Genomic DNA, 21,588 nt, shown 5'->3' with positions numbered 1-21,588 from the left:
GAAATCTAATTTTTTTTTTGTACATAAAAAATGATTGTATATGGGTCACGTAGTGATTTCAGACTAAAAAGTAGTCAAAAACTTTGGTTGAGACTAAATTTTGCTAACTTGAATTTATGAGGTACATAAAGTTAATGTTTTGAAAGTGAAGGACAAAAAAATGTATTATACGAAATGTGAATGACATTTTGAACAATTTTTTTTTAAAAAAAATTAGAATTATGGAAACAACATATACCAGCTACTTATGTGGTTTGATGTTATAGTTATTTAATTGATTTTGTTTCACGAAATACAACCAAATTACACTAATTAGCGTTAAACAACTAAGGAAAATGGTCAAAATTAAACCAGGTACAATTGAATTTTGTTGCAATTGTCTAGTTATTATACTTTTTACATAATATAGTGTACTTCTATACAATTTTGTGGTACTTCAAATTTTATTCGAGTTCATCAACTCATGCACAAATACATGAGCATTTGTAAATGTACACTACGTTGTAAATGAAGTACAACAACTACCCTAAGAGCACCAATCATTCTAGCTCAAAAGTACCTCCCTCAATTCTGCAACGGATTTTCTGTTCCACACCCTGTGTCATTCCCTGTCCCACTTATTATTATATTGCTATTTTTCTTATATAAACATCATGTTTTAGTTTTTTTTTTCTTAACATTCAATGGCTATTAACTAAGTAATACACAAAATTTAACAAACTCAAAAAATCAAAATGCATAAAAAAATGAGATTTTTTATGAATTTTCTACTGTATTTTTTAATTTTCTATTATATATTGCTTTTTTGAACTTGTTGTATTTATTTTTTATTCAACTAATAGTTATTGAATGTTAAGAAAATAAAAAAGAATTAAAACATGATATTTTATAAAAGAAATAATAATATAATAAAAAATGAGACAAAGAATGGCACAGAATGGGACACAACATCCATTGCGGTCAGATTCCACGCAAAAGCAACTTCTCTACGTGGGTTACTTTAATGATTGATGATATAATATAGTGCTACAGAAAAGAAAAATAAGAAATGAAGACGCGTGCTTTGGAAACTTTTTTCTTGCCAGTTGAAATATTTTGGTGCTGATCACTTTTCCCGTGAAGAATCTGATAGATCCGTGTAATAGTAAGTGCAAGATTTTTTTCACAAATTCACTTCCCTGGCAGAACAATTACAAAACCCACGTCTGAGATAATGCCATGTTAGTGAGAGGTTGGGGGTGATGAAGACTAGGCACACTTCTTTGTCGTTTTGTTTTGATACAGTACAACGGTCTAAAAAATCTATTGGCGTTTTACTGTTTTGGAATTGAAAAGTTGGGATGAATTATTCGATCAAGAAAAGTCAATGATCATTTTGATTTTAGTGTTCCGCAATTAAAAAAAAACGAAATATTTTAGTCCAAACACAGCCTGTAGTTTCCCATCTTTCAATCTTATCTCCCCTTTCAAGTTTTCAGACTTTTTGCTCGTTGCTTACCTACACAATATAATCCGGAGAAAAAAAAAAAAAGAATAGTGAAAAATGGCACTGATAGAAGTCTTTCTTGGTGCAATCATCAAGGTGATATTTGACAAGCTTGCTTCTGTCGATTTGAAGAAATTTGCACGTTCAGAAGGCTTAGATACTCAGCTGAAACGATGGAGCCAAGTGCTATCTCTGATTCAAGCAGTGCTTGATGATGCAGAGGACAAGCAGAATATGAGGATTGCTGTGAAGCAGTGGCTAGATGATCTTCAGGATTTGGCATATGATATGGATAATGTGATCGACGAATTCTCCACAGAAGCTTGTCGAAGAAAGTTGATGGAAGCTCAAGGCTCTACTAGCAAGGTAAGAAAGGTTAAAATCCCTTCCTGTTGTACAAATTTTTCTGTTAAAGATTATAAGTTCAACAGAAAAATGGCTCCCAAGGTGGATGAAATAACTAGAAGATTAGAGAGCATGAAAGAACAAATCAAAATCCTCCATTTGGCAGAGACTGTAGCAAAGAGGCCGAACAAAACAAGGGATAGATTGCCATCAACTTCCTTAGTGGAGTCTTATGTTTATGGTCGAGAGAATGACAAAGAAGAGCTGCTGAAATTGCTCCTTTCAAATGAATCGAGTGATGATCAAGTGGTTGTGATACCGATTGTTGGCATGGGAGGGGTTGGTAAGACAACTCTTGCTCAAGTGGTGTACAATGATGACAGAGTCAAAGAATTTTTCGATCCCAAGGCTTGGGCTTGTGTTTCAGATGATTTTGACATTTTCGGGGTAACAAAGACAATCCTCAGAGCAAGCACACCAGGTGGCTGTGATTATGGGGATCTGAATATGGTTCAAGTGAAACTGAGTGAGGCCTTGACCAGGAAGAGGTTTCTAATTGTTTTAGATGATGTTTGGAATGAAAAATACGAGGACTGGGACATCCTGCGCCGCCCATTTCTAGTTGGTTCACCTGGAAGCAAGATAATTGTCACCACTCGGAATCATAGGGTGGCATCAGTAGTGTCTTCCACTGCTGGATATAATCTGAAGGAGTTGACAGATGATGAAAGCTTATGCTTACTGGCAAGACATGCACTAGAAAGGACAAATTTTGACAGGCACCCCAATCTAGAAGGCATTGGTAGGAGCATTGTAAGGAAATGTAAGAACTTGCCCTTGGCCGTGAAGACTCTTGGAGGGATGTTGCGAGCTAGATCGACCCCAGATGAATGGACGGATATACTGAACAGCGAGATATGGGAAATAAAAGAGGATCAAAGTGATATTCTTCCAGCACTAAGATTAAGCTATTATCATCTTCCTGCCCATCTAAAACCATGCTTTGCTTACTGCTCCATATTTCCTAAGGACTATGAGTTTGACAAATATGAGCTTGTATTGCTCTGGATGGCAGAGGGTTTTCTCGAGGAATCAAAGGCAAGTGAACTTATGGAGGACATAGGGGACAATTATTTTAAGGAGCTACTAATGAGGTCCTTCTTCCAGCAGTCAAGTTCCACTTCCACTAGTTCACGTTTTGTGATGCATGACCTTATTAACGATCTAGCCAGATATGTTGCTGGAGATTTTTGTTCCAGACTGACAGACGGCTTGGAAGAGAACATCAAATGCACGATTCTTGACAAGGTTAGGTATGCATCATTCACAAGTTCATGGTATGAAGCTACACAAAATTTTAAAACTCTTCAGAAAGCCAAACATTTGCGGAGTTTCCTACCCCTTTATGGCAAGTCTGAATGCTCTGGATTTTGGATCGGTAAAAAGGTCATAGCAGAACTTTTGCCGGAATTGCAATACTCAAGGGTGCTATCATTCAGTGGCTATGCTATCTCTGATCTACCAAATTCCATCGGTGAATTAATACATCTAAGGTACCTGAATTTGTCTGGTACTTGTTTGAAATTGTTGCCTGAATCATTGAGTAATCTCTGCAATTTACAAACACTTCGATTGCGCAACTGCATCGAGCTGATTAACCTACCGGTAGGTATAAGAAAATTAATTAACCTGCGCCATCTTGAAAATTCCAATACTAGTCAATTGCATGAGATGCCTTCAGGGATTGATCAGTTGACGAGCTTGCAGACACTATCCAAAGTGGTTGTGAGCAAACATGGTGGGTTCAGGCTGAATGACTTGGGGAACTTGTCCTTACTGGCAGGGTCACTCGCCATTTTGGAGTTGCAAAATGTTACGAATGTTCAAGAAGCACGGGATGCCAATTTGAAGAACAAGAGGGGCCTTGATAAAATAGTATTGGCATGGAATAGTGAATATGATGGTTCTCTGAGTAAAGTTCTTCAACAAGATTTGCTTGAGGCACTACGACCACACACAAACCTAACGAGTCTTGAAATTGAGTTCTATAAGGGAGACAAATTCTCTTCCTGGGTGGGGGATTCTTCATTTACTAAATTAGTAAAAGTAAGCCTTAGAGGTTGTACGCACTGCAATTGTTTACCATCACTCGGGCAATTGCCTGCGCTCAAGGATTTGAGCATTCAAAGCATGCGTGAGGTGAAGGCAGTGGGTACCGAGCTACGTGGCAAAGATTGCTCTTGGGAATTTTCCTTTCCATCGCTTGAAAGTCTAACAATTGATGACATGCCAGAATGGGAGGAATGGACTTGCTTAAGTTCAGCAGGAGAGAACGAATGCCACTTCCCTCTGCTCCAAAAGCTCCGTATAAATAGATGCCCAAAGTTGAAAAGCATTCCTGTTTTGCATCTTCCTTCACTCTCTGAACTAAAGTTGCAAAAGTGCTCGGTGGGAATTGCAAAATGTTTTTACAATTTGACCTCATTAAACAACTTGGATTTTCGGCAGATTATAGGGCTTGCATCCCTCGAGGATGCGTTCATGCAGTTCCCATCAGGCCTTGAAGATATCACATTACGTGAGTGCCATCAACTGAAGAATCTGTGGGGCTCAAGTAATACTGTAAACCTTGTGCAGCTAAAATCTTTAGTTGTTTCAGAATGTTCACAGCTTTCATCCTTGGAGGAGCTTGCTGTTTTACCCATGCTTAGATATCTTCAGATACATAGTTGCAGTGCTCTCCAGTCTTTGCCAACATTATCTGGTCTTAACGGATTGGGAATAAACAGATGCTCAGCCCTCAGTTGCTTGCCAACGGACAAGTTGCTCCTCCCTCAGCTTAGGCATCTTGGGATCAGACATTGCCAGAAACTGAACCTTACTCCGGAGATTGTCATAGAGGACACCAGCACATCGATTGAGAGTCTGCAAATCGTTGGCTGCCCATGTCTGAATTTGAGAACAATGCTTGGTTCAGTCTACAGTTTTGCAAGTCTCCGGTCTTTGTCTATTAGCGATTGTGATCATCATCTGGATCAATTGCCCACTCCAAGTTTGGAACGTGTTTCCTTGGTCAGATGCAAAAATGTTAGTTACTTGCCCAGTGGGTTGGGAAGACTAAGATCTCTGTTCTTGTCTTCTTGTTCAAGTCCTTTGTTATTTCCACAAGGAGATTTTCCTCCCAGTCTGAAGTTTCTTCACATAGCGGCAGGAGAAAACTTACAGCTGAAGCCCCTGTCAGAATGGGGACTCAACAGACTCCCATTTCTTGAAAGTTTCGGCATCCATGGTGGATATCCAGAGCTGGAATCATTTTCTGGTAGTGGTGATGATGGATTCGCTTTGCTTCCTCCAACTCTTACGTCCGTCGCCATTCATGACTTACCAAATCTGAAATCGCTCTCCGCGTTCTTGCGAGGTCTTACAGCTCTTCGATATCTGCGCATCTTTGAGTGCCCCAAGCTTGGATCCCTACCAAAGGAATCGCTGCGTAATCCGCTTCTAACTCTCCAAATTGATAAATGCCCACTTCTTGAGAAAAGGTGTTTGATGGATAGAGGAGACTAATGGCCCATGATTGAAGACATTCCCAATGTGAGAATAGGCCCATGATTGGGAGGGCACTTAGTTTATAGTTCGAATCCCATACCAGTCAATTGGGATAGGAAATGTGTGGTGGAAGGATTAAAAAAAATGTGTCATTAAAAGCTGATAAGTGACGAGTGATATCCTGAACTTGGGTTTTTTTTTTTTTTTTTTCTCAGGCAAAATATTTGTTGGCACTTAGGCTCAACTCGCTCGGCAAGCCTATGCGCCTAGACTGCAGATTGTAGAGGAAACTAATCACGGGATCTTTCTGCCCCATCTTGTTCTTGTGTTTTACCAAGTCCCTACACTAAGTCTCTTTGTTGGGCATTATTCTGATTTGTAGAGATTGTAGAATATAATATGTAGTCTGTAGATAACTACTTGTTCCATTTCAAAGTTCGCGCAGCCTTTGCGGTCACAATCCTAATTTTCTAAAAACCTTTATTAATTGATAAATCTTTTATGCACTAACAGTATATACACTAATAAATCTAGATGCATAAAATATTTACAAAATTTGATGCTCAAATTCAAATTCAGATAATCTAAAATTTATTCAACTCTGTTAATATATATACTGACAGTGTAGAAAAGATTAATTCTATTAAATTTCTCACTTTACTTGATCAAAATTTTGTACTTCTAAAAGCCACAAAACGCCAAGAAATGATATACGTTTTGGATTATTTTGCCAAAAAATTAATTTTTCTATAAAATCAATGTGAGAAAGTCTCCAACAAATCAAACACAATTGCCCTGAACTCCACAAGAATTATAAATTGAAATACCGTAACATTAACAATAGTACTTAAGTAAACTCATTATACAAGTCCTTTCGTAGGATGTTGAAAAATTGGTTGTTTATCGTAATATATAATGATTTGAGAAAATACTAAAGAGCAGTACAGGATAATACAATATAGCTAACATGAATATTAAGTTATTAACAATACCAATAATCTATAAATAGACACATACAGCAGGTTTATATGTGTCTATATATTATCGCATGCTTCTCCATTTAGTTTTTACAACAGGTTTACATATGTGTGTTTATATACATATCTATATATATAAATATATGTATGTATTATGTGTTGTGTATATATATATATATATATATATATATTTATATAATGATTACATATATATTTATATATAATGATTAGCAAAAGTTGGGTAATGGTTGCCTCACACAGTTCCCAACCTAAGAATATCTTCTATCATTGCTCCAATCTTCGGATCCTTCCTGCAACCTGTCTTGATTTTTTCCACGACTCCCTTACAATCTGATTGGATTTCAATCTTTCTCCAGCCCATTGTTCCAGCTTTAATAAGTGCTATTCGAATTGCATGTGCTTCCTCCACCATGGCTTCAGTGTATCTTTCTCCACTGCCAGCCCAAGCTTTCAGGATCCCTCCTTCTGCTCGCCTTGCAATCACTCCCCATCCTACTCTCCCTTTTGCTGTACTTAAAGCTGCATCTACATTCACCTTAACAAACCCGGTGTTGGAGGCAGCCATATTTGAAGTACCAAAGTACGCCACATACCTCTCTGGGATTGGAAGGAAAGTTTCTGATTTTCCTATTCAAGATGAGCGACGAGGCCCCAACCTCCAAGCCTACGTAGCATATAAGAGTCAAGCGACCAAGCTTGGCTACCTTAAACAATGAGTAACAAAATTCTCTACTTAATAAAAAAAAATAGCACACCACTTTTTTCTTTTTTTTTTTGGAATAAAATATCATAATTTTATTAAAATTTAGACACCACTGACCATTTAAGTGGTAGGGAAAGTGTTATTTTTGGTGCCTAGCAAATTTAGACACAAGTCCGGTTGAAATGTTGGCTTTTTATAGTAATGTATAATATTTGAGAAAATACTAATGAACAATACACGATAATACAATATAGCTAACATGAATATTAAGTTATTAACAATACCAGTAATCTATAAATAGACACATACAGCAGGTTTATACATGTGTATATATTATCACGTGTTTCTCTTTTAAGTTTTTACAACAGGTTTACACATGTGTGTAGACATACATACATACATATATATAGATGTATGTATGTGTATATATATATGTATGTATGTATACAAATATAAGTATGTGTATATATAAAATACTGGCACCCTCATGCTATCCATGCTAGCCTTAGGATCTACATAAAATGTTGTTCCTATATTATGCCTAGCGAATTCTAGTGCTTCATGTATGCTATGAAATGCTTTCCATAAAGGATTACGAAAATGATTTATTTGTTCTATAACAGAAATCCATTTGGAATAGATTACTAAAATAAAATGCTAAGATATTAAGATTTCTAACTTTATCAGTGCTATTTCTGCTATTCCAGAGGTTATTTAAGATATCCTGCTGGATGTCTTCTAAATTACCTTCCTCTTGGCTATGGAAATGTAGACTTGTACCTTTAGGGTACTTTGTAAGTTCCCACTGGCCAATTTTGACTTTCTGGAAGTTATATGCCATCTGCTAAGAGATCAGAAGAATTGTTAAAAAGTCGTGATAAAAAATCTGCTAAATTATTATCTTTACCTTTAATGTGTTCGAAAACTACTTTATATCCATTACCAATAATACTATCTACAAAATTTAACCATCTTCTAGTAGAACTTCTTTTTTCATTATGTTTATCAAAAAACTTTTTTATTGCTTCACAATCTGTTCTAATAGTTATAAAAACTGGTGGTTGGACTTTTACGGCTCCAATTAAAGACCTATGTTGGACTACACTATGTTGGACTATGTTGGACTACACTCTAGTGGTTGGACTTTTACGGCTCCAATTAAAGTCTTACGTGATTAATCAAATGTTAATCAGATGTTCTACAAACTTTATTACAAAAATTCCTTTTATTTTTATATTTTTCTTGTTCTTCTAATTTTTGTCTTTCTATTGATTTTAATTCAGAGTATTTATGCCAAAGTAAATCTACTTTTGCTTGTCTTAAATTTTTTAGAAATGATGCGGGATGGTGGTGTGCTACTTTAGATAATCTAGCTTCTTCTATTTGTATATGTGCTAAACACTGGTCTGTTGTTTCAATTTCCTCTAAAATTTTGTCAAAATAATAATAGGTATCTGGTTGTCTGAGGCTTTGTAATGCTAATCTGTATGCGTTTTCTGGAGTGGATGTAAATTGGAAAGGCGGTTCAAAATTCATATAAAATATCAGGATGATTAACTGGAATTTAAGAAATTGATGACTACTAGATACTTTAAGAAAGATAACTGAGATTTTACCTTCCTTGCTTTAAATCCAAATTTTCCTTCTGATGCTGTGAAAATGGGAATCTTGTGATTAGGAGTTTTGCCTCACCGGATCTTCCCCTGGCGCCTGCTTTGTAACTGAAAGGCTTTAATGGGTACTACACCGTCTTTTGGTCTTTTAGGATCCTAAAAACAAGGTATCTTTTTCAGAGTTTCCGGTTGTTTGGATCTAATCTAGGGTTGGCTGCCTAAATCTCTACTTTCTTATTTCTCTTTCGTCTTATGCTAGCAATATGAGAGAGCTAAAGTCTTGTAAAAAACTGCTAAAGAACGTATGAAATTGGAGTTTGTTATTGAATGCTTTAATTTACAGGATGTAAGTGCATCGTACCCAACATTGGTTTGGGACGTATGCCTTTATAGACTTCTTATGTAAACTGTGCGGACTTAAAATTTTTTACTAAAAGTCCGTGGATGTAAACTTTTACGGACTTAAAGCCTACTGAAATCCGTAAAAACATCAAATCAATATTGCCTATCTATACAATGTGGCTGTCAGCTAATAAAGGCTAAAAAGTTCTATGGCCGTCCTATACAAAAAGTAATTTGGCCAAACTATACAATAAAAGCTTTATGACCAATCTATACATATAGCTTTGGACAAGATGGCCGAAGAATTATCCTTCCATCATATTCTCGATGTTGCTCATTTCTTCTGGTCCCATTGTTTCCCAATAATGATCATCATTATATTCTTCATCTGCTTCTATATCCAAATGCCTTGCTCCTGAGCTCATATAATATCCTTCTAAATATTTTTCAAAAACTTCTGGATAATTGGTGCTTATAGTGAAATCTTTTTCTAACTTAAACCTGTATGGGACATATATCTTTTGTATCTTATTTTCATATACTAATCTAATCCCATGTTCCCATTGATCTATGAAATGTCTGTAAGCTAATTGGATCATTTTAGCATTTATCAATTGTTCTTTTAATTCTAATGGACATTCCACTAGACTGCTGCTGATTTTTTCTAGTTCTTCTGTCGTTCTCCTTGCTGGTGGTATATTGCTGACTGTAATCATCATTCTATGTATTGCTGGTTCTATATCAAAAAGTCCTATCCATTCTGCTGGCGCGGATTTGATATGTACAGTTGCCCACTGTCCATAGTCTAACATTTTTCTGATGAAGTATCCGAGATAAGTTCCAAGACAATGAGTATCTTCTGGATTTGTAACAATAATTTTTTCCAGAAATCCGGCATCCATAAGAAATTGTGGTGTTAAAATAACTCTTTCCCCATTTACCCTTAGTATCTTTGGGGATGAATATTTTGATAAGATAATAGTTGCTCTGAGGAAAAAATGACTGAGTGTATGTATACAATGGCTATTTATTTTCTGGTGGTCACAGGCTTCTGGATTGTTTGGGCAATGTTTTTCACAGAATTTTTAATAAACAAACTAGAATCAGAATGGCTAGCAAGATAACCACAAAAATGCAAATATTCAGCAATCTTTCCATACCAAGCTCTTGGAGCTTGTTTTAATCCATAAAGTGCCTTTTTGAGTTTGCAAACAAAGTCAGGATGGGTCTTAGAGATGTAACCTGGTGGTTGTTCCATGTAAATATGTTTATCCAGCTCACCATATAGAAATGCATTTTTCACGTCAAGCTGCCATAGTTTCCACCCTTGAGATGCTGCCAAGGAGATTAGAACTCGAACTGATGTCATTTTTGCCACAGGACTAAAGGTTTCCTCAAAATCTTCACCGTGCTTTTGAGAAAAGCCGCGAGCAACCAGCCTTGCTTTGAATCTGTCTATGCTGCCATCTGCTCTCCTTTTCAGCTTATAAACCCATTTACATGTGATAGGATGTACATTTCCTATTCTTGGGACAAGATCCCAAGTTTCATTCTTCATTAGTGCTTTCATTTCTTCATCCATAGCAAGATTCCAATCCTTTGAAGCCTTGGCCTCTTCATAGCATGACGGTTCATCTTCATCCATAGGTCCTGCAAAATAGCATGAGTAAGTAGTGACAAAGTTCTCATCTCGATAACGGGCTGGTTTAATGATACTTCTCCTTGGCCTTTGATTTACTGATTCTGATGATTGCTCTAAGGAAGCATCTTGAATAGATTGCTCAGTCTCATTTTGACAGCTTATGCTCCCCCTTTCACGTGACATGGAACCTTGAAGACTAGAAGAACCATTTGCAGCTTCAACTGACATAGGCAAGACAGTTGTCTCTGGTACTTGAAGATTCTGATCTGAAGTGGTCCCTTTTGGGGTGTAGTAGCTTGATATCTCATCAAACACAACATCTCTAGAAACCTTAAACTTGTGGCTTTTAGGATCCATGCATTTCCAGCCTTTCTTTCTATCATCATACCCTATAAAAATGCACTTCTTTGCTTTTGAATCAAGCTTACTCCTTTTGGAATCTGGAACATGAACATAGCAGACCGAACCAAACACTTTAAAGTGTTTGACACTAGGCTTCTCTCCGTATATCAACTCATATGGAGACCTCATATTGGTTGGACTGAGAGGCATCCGATTAATGACATATGCTGCACACATCATACCTTCTGCCCATAAAAATTTAGGTAAATTCTTGGCATGTAACCAGCTCTTGCAAGTCTCAGTAATATGTCCAATTTTTCTTTCGGCGACCCCATTTTGTTGTGGGGTTTCTGCACAAGAGAGTTGCCTTCTTATCCCGAGTTGTCGACAGAAAGAAAAGAAATCATCAGAAGTGAACTCTCCACCATTGTCAGTTCTTAGCCGCCTTATCTTCATGCCAGTTTCACCTTCCACCATTTCTTTAAATTCCTGAAATCTTGATAAAACATCTGACTTTTGTTTTACAAAATAGACCCATGTAAATCTTGTAAAATCATCAACTAGAATTAACATAAATCTGAATCCAGAAAGTGAAGGTGTTCTAGTTGGTCCAAATAGATCTCCATGAATGCATTCCAAAGGAGTCCTGCTTCTTATGATAGACTTATCAAATGGAAGTCTGTGAGACTTCCCAAATTGACAGCCTTCACAAATTTCCTTCTGGTTAAAATTAGTTAAATTGGGCAAGCCATTAACCAATTTCTTCTGTACCATTACTTTCAATTTTTCCATGTTGACATGTCCCAATCTTGCATGCCAGACAGAGACATTATCATTGCAGCTCATTTTTTCAACGTAAGATGAAGAAGCTGATAAAACATATAGATCTTTAACTCTTTTACCCGTGTGAATAACATCAGCATCCAATACTCTTATGTTTTTAAGAAATTTAACATTCTTTGGGCCAAAAAGAACAAAGCTACCAGAATCCACAGCATTATTAACTGAAAACAGATTTTTCTTCATCCCTGGAACATGAAACACACTATTAAGAGTAATTTGATCATTGTCCTTACCATTTATGATGACCTTTCCTTCTTTTGACACTGAGTGTATGGAGTTGTCTGCTGTAACAATGGGATGTTTACCATTATATTGATGAAAATTTGAGAACTTGGATTCGTCACCAGTCAAGTGATGCCCACAACCAGAATCAACAATCCATTCGTCTTCAAGATTGATGGAAGCCAATGCATCAATATCTTTCGTTTCAGCCACAAAACATTTTCCCCAATCTTCATCAGATTGATCATCCTTTTCTGCTGCTGCAACATTAGTTTCTTGTATGCTGACCTTGCAGTTCTTCATTATATGTCCAGGTTTGTGGCAACGGTAACATATTATTGGCTTTCTACCATCTTTCTCTGAAGACTCAGCTCTTCCTCTACTCCAGTCAAATTTCTTCTCTTTTCTTTTGAAGTTCTTTCCAGCAGCCAACAAGACTTCTCCTTCCCCTTCTGAAACTTGAATACCAGCCATTTGCTTAGCTAAAGACTCCTGTGAAGTCAAAAGATTCTCCAACTCTTCCAAAGATGGTTGTTGTGCCCATCCTTGAATAGATGTAATAAAAGGAGTGTACTCTGGTTTCAAGCCTCGAACAATGTGACGTCTTAACCGTGCTTCAGAGATTGGCTCATCTGGATCTAGTAATGATATCTCCGAACACAGGTTTTTTATCTTGACAAAAAATTGAGAAATTGAGAGTTCACCTTGTGTTGCATTTGCCAACTCATTCTCTAGCATTTGCAGCCGACTTACATCCTTTTTGTTGTATAGTAGATCAAGAGTTTCCCAAATCTCATTTGCAGACTTGCACTTGATAATATGCTCAAAGAGACCATGAGAGATAGATCTTTTTAGAGCAAACTCAGCCTTGCCATTCAAACTTCTCCACTTCTTGACAGCTTCAGCATTTTGTTCATTAGATTCTAGTGGCTTAGTTTTATCACCACCAACTACGTCCCACAGATCTTCACCAACCAAATAAGATTCCATGCAGGACCTCCATATCTTGTAATTGGACTGATTCAGCAACTCCATTCCCAGCCCATTAAAACGACATGTAGAATCCATTGTCACATCTAATCTTTTTCACCAAGGGATAAGACAGAGATAGCAATCACCCTTGGAGCTCTGGTACCATGTAGAAAAAATGGTGTAAAACAAAGTACACCAGCCCAGGACCAATAACAAGCTGTGAAAAAGATAGCTAAGAGAAAGCTGTATTCAACAAGAAAACAATTCTCCTTCTTGCTCACATCAAATACAACTATATATACATAGGGATAGGAACCCTCACAGTTAATGCCAACTAACAACTAAATACCATCAGTAATCCAAAAGACAATTCTAGATTCTACAAAAGGTAACATTGGAAAATGACAAACTAATTGCTCTTCATTAGTCTCAAAAAATCAACTTTAATGTTCAACATTCTTAAGGCTGTTTCTTCATTTGTTCAACAAGACTCAGAAGAGCCCCCCCCCCCCCCCCCACAAATGATGTACTCAAACAAATTAACACGCTAATTTCCATTGATAATTCTATGACCCTTGCTTACCTTATAGGATTAAGATTTAAGCTCTTAGTCAAGTCAAGTCAACTTCCCATACACTTTGTTTTTTTTTTTAGAAGAATAATTATCTAATTTGATATTTCTCTGAGAAGAATAATTATCCTTAATCTTTTTGGGTCCAAGAAGAAGGGTTTTGGTTAGAAGCTTTATCTTTTTATTTCATCTATCTTATTTTGTAATTCATTGGTAAAAGGAATAGACAAATGCATTCAATTAAAGAAAATGCAAGTCTGATCAAGGACCCGTTGATGTACTTAATCACCTTTCCTGTTTAATAATCAATATAGGTGCTTCAAAAAATTTTAAGACGTTAAGAAATATTTTTGTCCAAATTGATGAAAAAAATATTTTGGAATTAGCAAAAGGAGAAACTATAACTAATAAAATGAGATGGAGAGAATATTAATTTTGCTAATTCAGATGGGACTTTCACAATGTTTCTAAATTTCTTTCTTTATAAATATATCACAAACTTGATAAATATATCCCTTTTGTATAGGTGGGAGATTTGAAACCCTCACCTGCTCTTGAAGTTATGATTTCTAGGAAACTTCTTCTAACTGGTGCAATTGCACCCGTCTAGTTCAGACGTCAGAGGTGATAGTCTCCTCTGAATTTTCAACAGCTCAAATGGTCCCATTGGAACCATACGCTTCCATATAATATTAGAGTAATGGTAGGATATTGCCGTTTGACATATAAAATAACAAGGAGAAAACTGTTCAAAATGTTTCTCACATCTCGCCAAATGAATTTTTTCATTTTTCACATAACCCACATATGGTTGGAGAGAGGGGAGAAAGAAGGAAGAGGGATGGGTTGGATGGTTTGAGAAGAGAGAATATAATTAAGAGATTTGGGTTTATTTTTTTATGGGCAAAACTGTTAAATCCCGTTTATAGTTAAACAAATGACCAGATTTATATTCATTTTTTCTTTAAAAAGTAGGATTTGATCTAAAATGTATTCACTTTTTCAAAAAAAAAAAAAGAGATTTGACATAATATATATATTATCAATAAAAAGTGAAATCTAATTTTTTTTTGTACATAAAAAATGATTGTATATTGGTCAAGTAGTGATTTCAGACTAAAAAGTAGTCAAAAACTTTGGTTGAGACTAAATTTTGCTAACTTGAATTTATGAGGTACATAAAGTTAATGTTTTGAAAGTAAAGGACGAAAAAATGTATTATACAAAATGTGAACGATATTTTGAACAATTGTTTTTAAAAAAATTAGAATTATGGAAACAACAAATACCAGCTACTTATGTGGTTTGATGTTTTAGTTATTTAATTGAATTTGTGTCACGACATACAACCAAATTACACTAATTAACGTTAAACAACTAAGGAAAATGGTCAAAATTAGACCAGGTACAATTGAATTTTGTTGCAATTGTCTAGATATTATACTTTTTACATAATATAGTTTACTCTTATACAATTTTGTGGTACTTCAAATTTTATTCGTGTTCATCAACTCATGCATAAATACATGAGCATTTGTAAATGTACACTACGTTGTAAATGAAGTACAACAACTACCCTAAGAGCACCAATCATTCTAGCTCAAAAGTACCTCCCTCAATTCGGTCAAATTCCACACAAAAGCAACTTCTCTATGTGGGTTACTTTAATGATTGATGATATAATATAGTGCTACAGAAAAGAAAAATAAGTCTACTGGTACTACATAAGAAATGAAGAAGCGTGCTTTGGAAACTTTTTTCTTGCCAGTTGAAATATTTTGGCGCTGATCACTTTTCCCGTAAAGAATGTGATAGATGATAGCTCCCTGGCAGAACAACTACAAAACCCACGTCTGAGATAATGCTATGTAAGTGAGGTTGGGGGTGATGAAGAGGGGGAGCAAAGAAGAAGATAGAGAAAGACTAGGCACACTTATTTGTCGGTTTGTTTTGATACAGTACAACGGTCTGAATAATGTATTGGCATTTTACTGTTTTGGGATTGAAAACTTGGGATGAATTATTCGGTCAATACAAGTCAATGATCATTTTGATTTTACTGTTCCGCAATTAAAAAAACGAAATATTATTAGTCCAAACACAGCCAGACTAGTTTCCCATCTTTCAATCTTATCTCCCCTTTCAAGTTTTCAGACTTTTTGCTCGTTGCTTACCTACACAATATAATCCGGAGAGGAAAAAAAGAGGAGTGAAAAATGGCACTGATAGAAGTCTTTCTTGGTGCAATCATCAAGGTGATATTTGACAAGCTTGCTTCTGTCGATTTGAAGAAATTTGCACGCTCAGAAGGCTTAGATACTCAGCTGAAACGATGGAGCCAAGTGCTATCCCTGATTCAGGCAGTGCTTGATGATGCTGAGGACAAGCAGAATATGAGGATCGCTGTGAAGCAGTGGCTAGATGATCTTCAGGATTTGGCATATGATATGGATGATGTGATAGACGAATTCTCCACAGAAGCTTGTCGAAGAAAGTTGATGGAAGCTCAAGGCTCTACTAGCAAGGTAAGAAAGGTTAAAATCCCTTCCTGTTGTACAAATTTTTCTGTTAAAGATTATAAGTTCAACGGAAAAATGGCTCCCAAGGTGGATGAAATAACTAGAAGATTGGAGAGCACGAAAGAACAAATCAAAATCCTCCATTTGGTAGAGACTGTAGCAAAGAGGCCGAACAAAACTAGGGATAGATTGCCATCAACTTCCCTAGTGGAGTCTCATGTTTATGGTCGGGAGAATGACAAAGAAGAGCTGCTGAAATTGCTCCTTTCAAATGAATCGAGCGATGATCAAGTGGCTGTGATACCAATTGTTGGCATGGGAGGGGTTGGTAAAACAACTCTTGCTCAAATGGTGTACAATGATGACAGAGTCAACGAATTTTTCGATTCCAAGGCTTGGGCTTGTGTTTCAGATGATTTTGACATTTTTGGGGTAACAAAGACAATCCTCAGAGCAATCACAGCAGGTGGCTGTGATTATGAGGATCTGAATATGGTTCAAGTGAAACTGAGTGAGGCCTTGACCAGGAAGAGGTTTCTAATTGTTTTAGATGATGTTTGGAATGAAAAATACGAGGACTGGGACATCCTGCGCCGCCCATTTCTAGTTGGTTCATCTGGGAGCAAGATAATTGTCACCACTCGGCATCATAGAGTGGCATCAGTAATGTCTTCCACTGCTGGATATAGTCTGAAGGAGTTGACAGATGATGAAAGCTTATGGTTACTGGCAAGACATGCACTAGGAAGGACAAATTTTGACAGGCACCCCAATCTAGAAGGCACTGGTAGGAGTATTGTAAGGAAGTGCAAGAACTTGCCCTTGGCCGTGAAGACTCTTGGAGGGCTGTTGCGTGCTAGATCGACCCCAGATGAATGGACGGATATACTGAACAGTGAGATGTGGGAAATAAAAGAGGATCAAAGTGATATTCTTCCAGCACTAAGATTAAGCTATTATCATCTTCCTGCCCATCTAAAACCGTGCTTTGCTTACTGCTCCATATTTCCCAAGGACTATGAGTTTGACAAATATGAGCTTGTATTGCTCTGGATGGCAGAGGGTTTTCTCGAGGAATCAAAAGCAAGTGATCTTATGGAGGACATAGGGGACAATTATTTTAAGGAGCTACTAATGAGGTCCTTCTTCCAGCAGTCAAGTTCCAATAGTTCACGTTTTGTGATGCATGACCTTATTAACGATCTAGCTAGATATGTTGCTGGAGATTTTTGTTCCAGACTGACAGACGACTTGGAAGAGAACATCAAATTCACGATTCTTGACAAGGTTAGGTATGCATCATTCACAAGTTCAATGTATGGAGCTTCACAAAAGTTTAAAACACTTCAGAAAGCAAAACATTTGCGGAGTTTCCTACCCGTTTCTGGCAAGTATGACGGCGACTTTTACATCGCTAAAAAGGTCATAACAGAACTTTTGCTGGAATTGCGATACTCAAGGGTGCTATCATTCAGTGGCTATGTTATCTTTGATCTACCAAATTCCATCGGTGAATTAATACATCTAAGGTACCTGAATTTGTCTGGTACTTCGTTGAAAGTGTTGCCGGAATCAATGAGTAATCTTTGCAATTTACAAACACTACGTTTGCGCAACTGCTGGGGGCTGATTAACTTACCGGTAGGTATTAGAAAATTAATTAACCTGCGCCATCTTGAAAATTCCAATACTAGGCAATTGCATGAGATGCCTTCAGGGATTGATCAGTTGACGAGCTTGCAGACACTATCCAAAGTGGTTGTGAGCAAAAATGGTGGGTTCAGGCTGAATGACTTGGGGAACTTGTCCTTACTGGCAGGGTCACTCGCCATTTTGGAGTTGCAAAATGTTAGGAATGTTCAAGAAGCACGGGATGCCAATTTGAAGAACAAGAGGGACCTTGATAAAATAGTATTGGCATGGAATAGTGAATATGATGATTCTCTGAGTAAAGTTCTTCAACAAGATTTGCTTGAGGCACTACGACCACACACAAACCTAACAAGTCTTGAAATTGAGTTCTATAAGGGAGACAAATTCTCTTCCTGGGTGGGGGATTCTTCATTTACTAAATTAGTAAAAGTAAGCCTTAGAGGTTGTACACACTGCAAGTGTTTACCATCACTCGGGCAATTGCCTGCGCTCAAAGATTTGAGCATTCAAACCATGCTTGAGGTGAAGGCAGTAGGTACGGAGGTATGTGGCAAAGACTGCTTTCCATCGCTTGAAAGTCTAACATTTGATGACATGCCAGAATGGGAGGAATGGACTTGCTTAAGTTCAGCAGGAGAGACCGAATGCCACTTCCCTCTGCTCCGAAAGCTCTGTATAAGTGGCTGCCCAAAGTTGAAAAGCATTCCTGTTTTGCATCTTCCTTCACTCTCTGAACTAAACTTAAAAAAGTGCTCGGTGGGAATTGCAAAATGTTTTCACAATTTGACCTCATTAAACCAATTGCAGTTTGGGCAGATTATAGGGCTTGCATCCCTCGAGGATGTGTTCAAGCAGTTTCCATCAGGCCTTGAAGGTATCGCATTACATGAGTGCCATCAACTGAAGAATCTGTGGGGGTCAAGTAATACTGTAAACCTTGTGCAGCTAAAATCTTTAGATGTTTCAGAATGTTCACAGCTTTCATCCTTGGAGGAGCTTGGCTCAAGTAATACTATAAACCTTGTGCAGCTAAAACGTTTATTTGTTTCAGAATGTTCACAGCTTTCATCCTTGGAGGAGCTTGGTGTCTTACCGACGCTTGAATATCTTGATATAAAAGGTTGCAGTGCTCTCCAGTCTTTGCCTACATTTTCTGGTCTTAACACATTGCGAATAGGCAGATGCTCAGCCCTCAGTTGCTTGCCAATGGACAAGTTGCTCCTCCCTCAGCTTAGGCATCTTGGGATCAGACATTGCCAGCAACTGAACCTTACTCCGGAGATTGTCATAGAGGGCACTGACTGCCCATCGATTGAGAGTCTGGAAATCACTGAGTGCCCCTGTCTGAATTTGAGAACAATGCTTGGTTCAGTCTACAGTTTTGCAAGTCTCCGGTCTTTGGATATTAGGGATTGTGATTATGATCTGGATCAATTGCCCACTCCAAGTTTGGAACGTCTTTCCTTGTGCAGATGCAAAAATGTTAGTTACTTGCCCAGTGGTTTGGGACGACTAAGATCTCTGTTGTTGTATTCTTGTTCAAGTCCTTTGTTATTTCCACAAGGAGATTTTCCTCCCACTCTGAAGTTTCTTGACATAGAGGCAGGAGAAAACTTACAGCTGAAGCCCCTGTCAGAATGGGGACTCAACAGACTGACGTTTCTTGAAAGGTTCTACATCCGTGGTGGATATCCAGAGCTGGAATCATTTTCTGGTAGTGGTGATGACGGATTGGCTTTGCTTCCTCCAACTCTTAGGTCCGTCACCATTCGTGACTTACCAAATCTGAAATCGCTCTCCGCGTTCTTGCGAGGTCTTACAGCTCTTCAAGATCTGCATATCTGTAATTGCCCCAAGCTTGGATCCCTACCAAGGGAATCTTTGAGTAATCCGCTTCGAGCTCTAGAAATTTATGAATGCCCACTTCTTGAGAAAAGGTGTTTGATGTATAGAGGAGACTACTGGCCCATGATTGAAGACATTCCCTTTGTGAGAATACGCAGTGATGGCACCAGGTACGCAGAGATTTAGAGTTCCTGATTTTCACTTAAAATTATTGTTCAATTTTCTTACTGATTTTCACTTAAAATTTTGGAAAATTATTGTCCAAAATTTTTTTTGTTGACTCCAACAAATTTCTTGAATGGAAAGGAAGTGTCGAAATTCAAATAGAGGAATCATATTTACTTTTATGTGTCATGTGAAATTTATATTAGTAATTTTCTCCTTTAAAGCCCAGTAAATAATTTTTCTCACTTTTAACTAGCTTGAGAAGAAACTCAGATGTCAATCGTGCTTTGCTTACCATGTTAAATTGATTCTTTGACCTTTCAGCCTGTGTCTTTTTATGCAGATGGGGTTCGATGTTCTTTTCTTGTGATTCTGATTAAGCTGTGTGCACTCTTTTCACTTAAGATGGTAAGGTAATATATTCGTGTTCTATGATTTCTTTGCATTAGCTTATCAAGTTGATATTTTTATTGCATTAGCTTATTGTAGAGGAGTGATATCCTGAACTTGGGTTTATTTTTCTTTTTCAGGTAAAAAATTTGTTGGCACGTTGACGTAGGCTCAATCCGCTTGGCAAGCCTATGCGCCTAGACTGCAGATTGTAGAGGAAACTAATCATGGGATCTCATTCTGCCCATCTTGTTCTTGTGTTTTACTAAGTCCCTACATTTCCTGCCTTGATGATATTGTAAGTCTCTTTGTTGGGCCTTATTCTGATTTGTAGAGATTGTAGAATATAATATGTATATATGTATGTATATATATAATCACATGTTTCTTTCTTTCTTTCTTTTCCTCTTTTTTATTTTTTCCTTTTCTGAAGTCAATTGGAATGTTTATGGAGAAACCAATGCTCACTTACTAGTCTGTGAAGATGCTTCACTCCAAATTTGGGTCCATGGACTAAATTTGCAACACGACATGGCGTACCCGTGAGACTGTATTCTCATGAAAACTAGACATCTTGATTATAACTTACAAAAATTCACTAAATTTTATAACTTACAATTACTCTAAAATGACAGTGTCACTAAAATTAAAATCTATAAATGTTTCAAACTGTCATTGCTAGTTTTACAACCCTAACGTAAGAATTTCAAACTCTTCATTTAATACACCTTACTCTATAATTCCGAGAACGTGATCGTCAGTCTATTTACCTCTTCATTTATCTTCTAAAGATATGCAATCTTACTTCCAACTTATAGCCGATAATATATATGACTTAATTAGTTCACATATGTTATTTCATTTACTTATTTTTATCTTAAATAATCCTATAAAACATATGAATCTTTTATAAAAAAAGTAACTGAAATGGTTTCTAAAAAAAAAAAAGATTTCCCTATTCTGAAAGTTATCCATTTTGGAAAGTTTCCCCTCTTGAAAAGACTTCTCCTTTTAAAAAGTATTTTAATTCAATTATCTCTAAGAAAAAAGTTTCTATTTTGATGTAAATAGGCATATATTGGTTCGAGTTGCATTTGAATTTGGGCTTGACCCTAGAGTCAAGCCTACTCTTGAAAAAGACTTCTTTTTATTTAATTTGGATTTATAAACAAACTTGGACTTGTAATATTTTTATTGAGTTTGTTTGTTTAAATTTGGGTTACTATAATAAAGTCGAGCCTTTAAATAAGTTCTTTGAAGAGCTTTTAAAAAAAAATTGGGTTATTATAACAAAATCGACCTTTTAAATAAGTTCTTGGATGTATATAGCCCAAATTGGGTGTTTGCTCAATATTTCAGCTTCTAAACTTCTTTGAAGAGTCGGGAAT

The 21,588-nt window shown here is 36.8% G+C and overlaps 2 protein-coding genes across 4 annotated transcripts; both read left to right on the top strand.

Annotated features, from left to right (window-relative positions):
- Positions 1-1,362: 1,362 nt before the first annotated feature.
- LOC113732353 (putative disease resistance RPP13-like protein 1) lies at positions 1,363-5,840 on the top strand. The gene has a single exon (XM_027258068.2). The coding sequence runs from the start codon at positions 1,544-1,546 to the stop codon at positions 5,396-5,398; it is 3,855 nt and encodes a 1,284-aa protein (XP_027113869.1). The 5' UTR covers positions 1,363-1,543; the 3' UTR covers positions 5,399-5,840.
- Positions 5,841-15,261: 9,421 nt separating this feature from the next.
- LOC113732348 (putative disease resistance RPP13-like protein 1) lies at positions 15,262-20,596 on the top strand. Of its 3 annotated transcripts, XM_027258054.2 has the most exons (4): positions 15,362-16,153; positions 16,235-19,815; positions 20,154-20,223; positions 20,341-20,596. In XM_027258054.2, exons 1-3 carry the CDS (start codon positions 15,845-15,847, stop codon positions 20,188-20,190), a joined length of 3,927 nt encoding a protein of 1,308 aa, XP_027113855.1. In that variant the 5' UTR covers positions 15,362-15,844; the 3' UTR covers positions 20,191-20,223; positions 20,341-20,596. The 3 variants fall into 3 exon arrangements, with proteins under 3 accessions (XP_071936396.1, XP_027113855.1, XP_071936398.1); XM_072080295.1 differs by having other exon boundaries at positions 15,262-19,815; XM_072080297.1 differs by having other exon boundaries at positions 15,362-19,815; positions 20,154-20,218.
- The last annotated feature ends 992 nt before the right edge of the window (positions 20,597-21,588 follow it).

Source organism: Coffea arabica, chromosome 2e, assembly GCF_036785885.1.
Source record: "Coffea arabica cultivar ET-39 chromosome 2e, Coffea Arabica ET-39 HiFi, whole genome shotgun sequence".
NCBI classification, from domain to species: Eukaryota; Viridiplantae; Streptophyta; class Magnoliopsida; order Gentianales; family Rubiaceae; genus Coffea; species Coffea arabica.
The sequence above is the reverse complement of the archived record's forward strand: the minus strand, read 5'-3'. Positions and strand labels throughout refer to the sequence as shown.